This window comes from Pundamilia nyererei, unplaced genomic scaffold, assembly GCF_000239375.1.
Source record: "Pundamilia nyererei isolate P.nyererei 1_Seehausen unplaced genomic scaffold, PunNye1.0 scaffold00035, whole genome shotgun sequence".
In the NCBI taxonomy this organism is placed as follows: domain Eukaryota; kingdom Metazoa; phylum Chordata; class Actinopteri; order Cichliformes; family Cichlidae; genus Pundamilia; species Pundamilia nyererei.
The window spans coordinates 4,320,739-4,322,971 of NW_005187436.1; the positions used below are offsets into that span (position 1 = coordinate 4,320,739).

A 2,233-nucleotide genomic window follows, 5' to 3' on the forward strand; every position below is an offset into this window, starting at 1 on the left:
TCCTGTGCCGTTTTACACATTTAAGCTCAACGTGCCGCCTTTTACCCTATTCCCAGGTGAGATTTCAACGGCTCTAGGCAAACAAGCACATTTTGTGAGTCAGATACCAGACGGTGAGAAGCGCAAGGCTCTGCCTGCATCCCGTTATGTACATACCAGACACACAGAGCCGCTTCCGCTGTCTCCTCGGTGGTGCTGCGGTATGAAATCAAAGCCTTTACTATCTGTATCTTCAGCTGAGAAACCCACAGTGGTTTACCTACCGGCGTTACTAGCGGTTCAGTCCGGCGGAGGGAGGTAGAGGAGGTGGGAGTGAAGGCAGGCGGGCAGGGAGGGAGGGAGGGAGGGAAAGCGATGGAGTGAAATAGAAAAAAAAACAGAAAAGAGGATTTAAAAAATGGGGGCCTCTAGTGGCGTGTAGTGGAAGTGCAGGAGGTAAAGTTGTAGCAATGGGGGATGGGAGTCGGCGTCATGGTGACGCTTCATCACATCACAGTGACCTTGAATACCGAAATAGAAAAAAAAAATGGCAGGAGCTGAAATATTGGGGCTGAGCGTGCGGCAATAAATGAGTGAGTCACGACCAAAGAAAGAAAAACAGCTGACAAGTACAAAAAATTATATCCCAGTTTTACTTATAAGACATATTTAAAAAGTGTACATTCATACATTACAAAGATCTAACGTCCTCATATCATCCTGAGATTGTGCTGCAGCTAAACTGATTATTCAGTGACCAAAGGCACACAAGGAGGAAATGTAATCAGCTGTAAAAATGGCTTATGTTTGCAGTTTTAGTGCAGTCCTGTAACATGCTCTCACAGGTCTCAGAGTTGTTTGCTGTCTGAACAGGTACCAGAAATAAAAAAAAACAACATTAATAGATCCAGTCATTGGTATATTTAAAAAATAATTATAGTTTGTTATTATAATTTGATTCTGAATCAAAAACATGAAATGCTCTTTCAAAATTATAGTGAAATCATGGTTTGAAATAATGAGATGTTTTTTTAAATGAATGAGACACATTTATAAAGTGCTAAAGAAAACAAATATATAAAAAGTTAAAGATTTGAGATATGGAGTCAAAAGTTTAAGATGATTTTGATCAGGACTGTCAAACATAAGGCCTAGGGGGCAAAATCTGCCCAGCAAAGACTCCAATCCAACCCGCTGGACAGCTTTGGAAAATGTTAAGGAGGTCATAAAATTATGACTTTTAACTGCATTTTATTACGTTTTGAGCATCTCTTCCTACTATTCCTAACACATGTTCCTTCATTTTACACCAAGGTAATAGATTCATTAACTAATATAAATTAAATAATTAAATGACTTAAATGAAGATCAAAGTCGATTGTGCATGGCCATCAGGTACAATGAGCTCAACATCCCTGCTTTAGATGCTTACATACTTGGGGGGTTGGTTTGTTAAAAACAAGGTATAGGCCATTACACAGTAAATCCATTTCACCTGTTCCTCTGTTGAGCTTATGAAAGGTGCCACCAGCACATAGCCGGTTATCATGATTGTGCACTTCTGCAGTTGATGACAACAGAACAAGATAGTGGAGGCCCACGGTAAACAAGCAGGTCACTCAAGTGTAAGTCAGCCATCTGTGCCCAGCATGGGCTCATCTACTGCTGTTTTTCACCCAGAGAGGAGCTCTCTGCTTCCAGACCTACTCTCCTCAAAGACTCTGTGTACTTTCTCTTTCCTATGTTGACAATGTCCTCGATCTCTTCGGCCAGGTCTCTCCTGCCGCTCTCGATCATAGCAGCCACCAGCCGAGATACTGCCCCGGGTGCTTCGTTCTTCTGCGCCCGGGCCCAGTGAAACAGCATGTCCAGGACCAAGGCACCCAGATTGTCCCTGGTAGCGAAGGAAAACACACCACTGAAATATATGTTCAAATCCCACAGTAAACTCTCTAATCTCCTACTGTTATACCTGTTATATCTAACGCACATTAGTATTAAAATGTGAATAGATTCGTACATTAAAATCCTACACACAAATGCAAAAACACACACACACACACACACGCACACACACATACATATACATAATGCGTTTTTCTTCCACCTCCAGGATGAATCAATAGAGGGTTTCTGAACACGAGGAGAAGGGGGAGGGCCAGATGAACATCAGCCTGTGTGTAATCTCCTGCAGTGTCCCAGATGGCTTCGTGATGGCAGTGCAGATTAAAACAATCAAAATTCACTAGCATGT

The 2,233-nt window shown here is 42.1% G+C and overlaps 2 protein-coding genes across 4 annotated transcripts in view; both read right to left on the reverse strand.

Moving 5' to 3' along the window:
* slc25a22a (solute carrier family 25 member 22a) overlaps nt 1-341 on the reverse strand; it is a 13,442-nt gene extending 13,101 nt beyond the window's left edge. Inside the window, exons 1-2 of one of the 3 annotated variants that reach the window (XM_013910089.1) lie at nt 264-341; nt 157-195 (exon numbers count right to left, since the gene is read on the reverse strand). The gene's annotated coding sequence lies outside the window, so the exon portion shown is untranslated. Of the gene's footprint in view, nt 1-156 lie in introns of all 3 variants that reach the window. The other 2 variants (XM_013910090.1, XM_005730110.2) reach the window with 2 other exon arrangements.
* Nucleotides 342-630: 289 nt separating this feature from the next.
* The window catches only part of pidd1 (p53-induced death domain protein 1), a 16,066-nt gene continuing 14,463 nt past the window's right edge, over nt 631-2,233 (reverse strand). Inside the window, exon 15 of the mRNA XM_005730111.2 lies at nt 631-1,873. Within this exon, the coding sequence (XP_005730168.1) occupies nt 1,639-1,873 (235 nt within the window). The 3' untranslated portion in view covers nt 631-1,638. The remainder of the gene's footprint in view (nt 1,874-2,233) is intronic.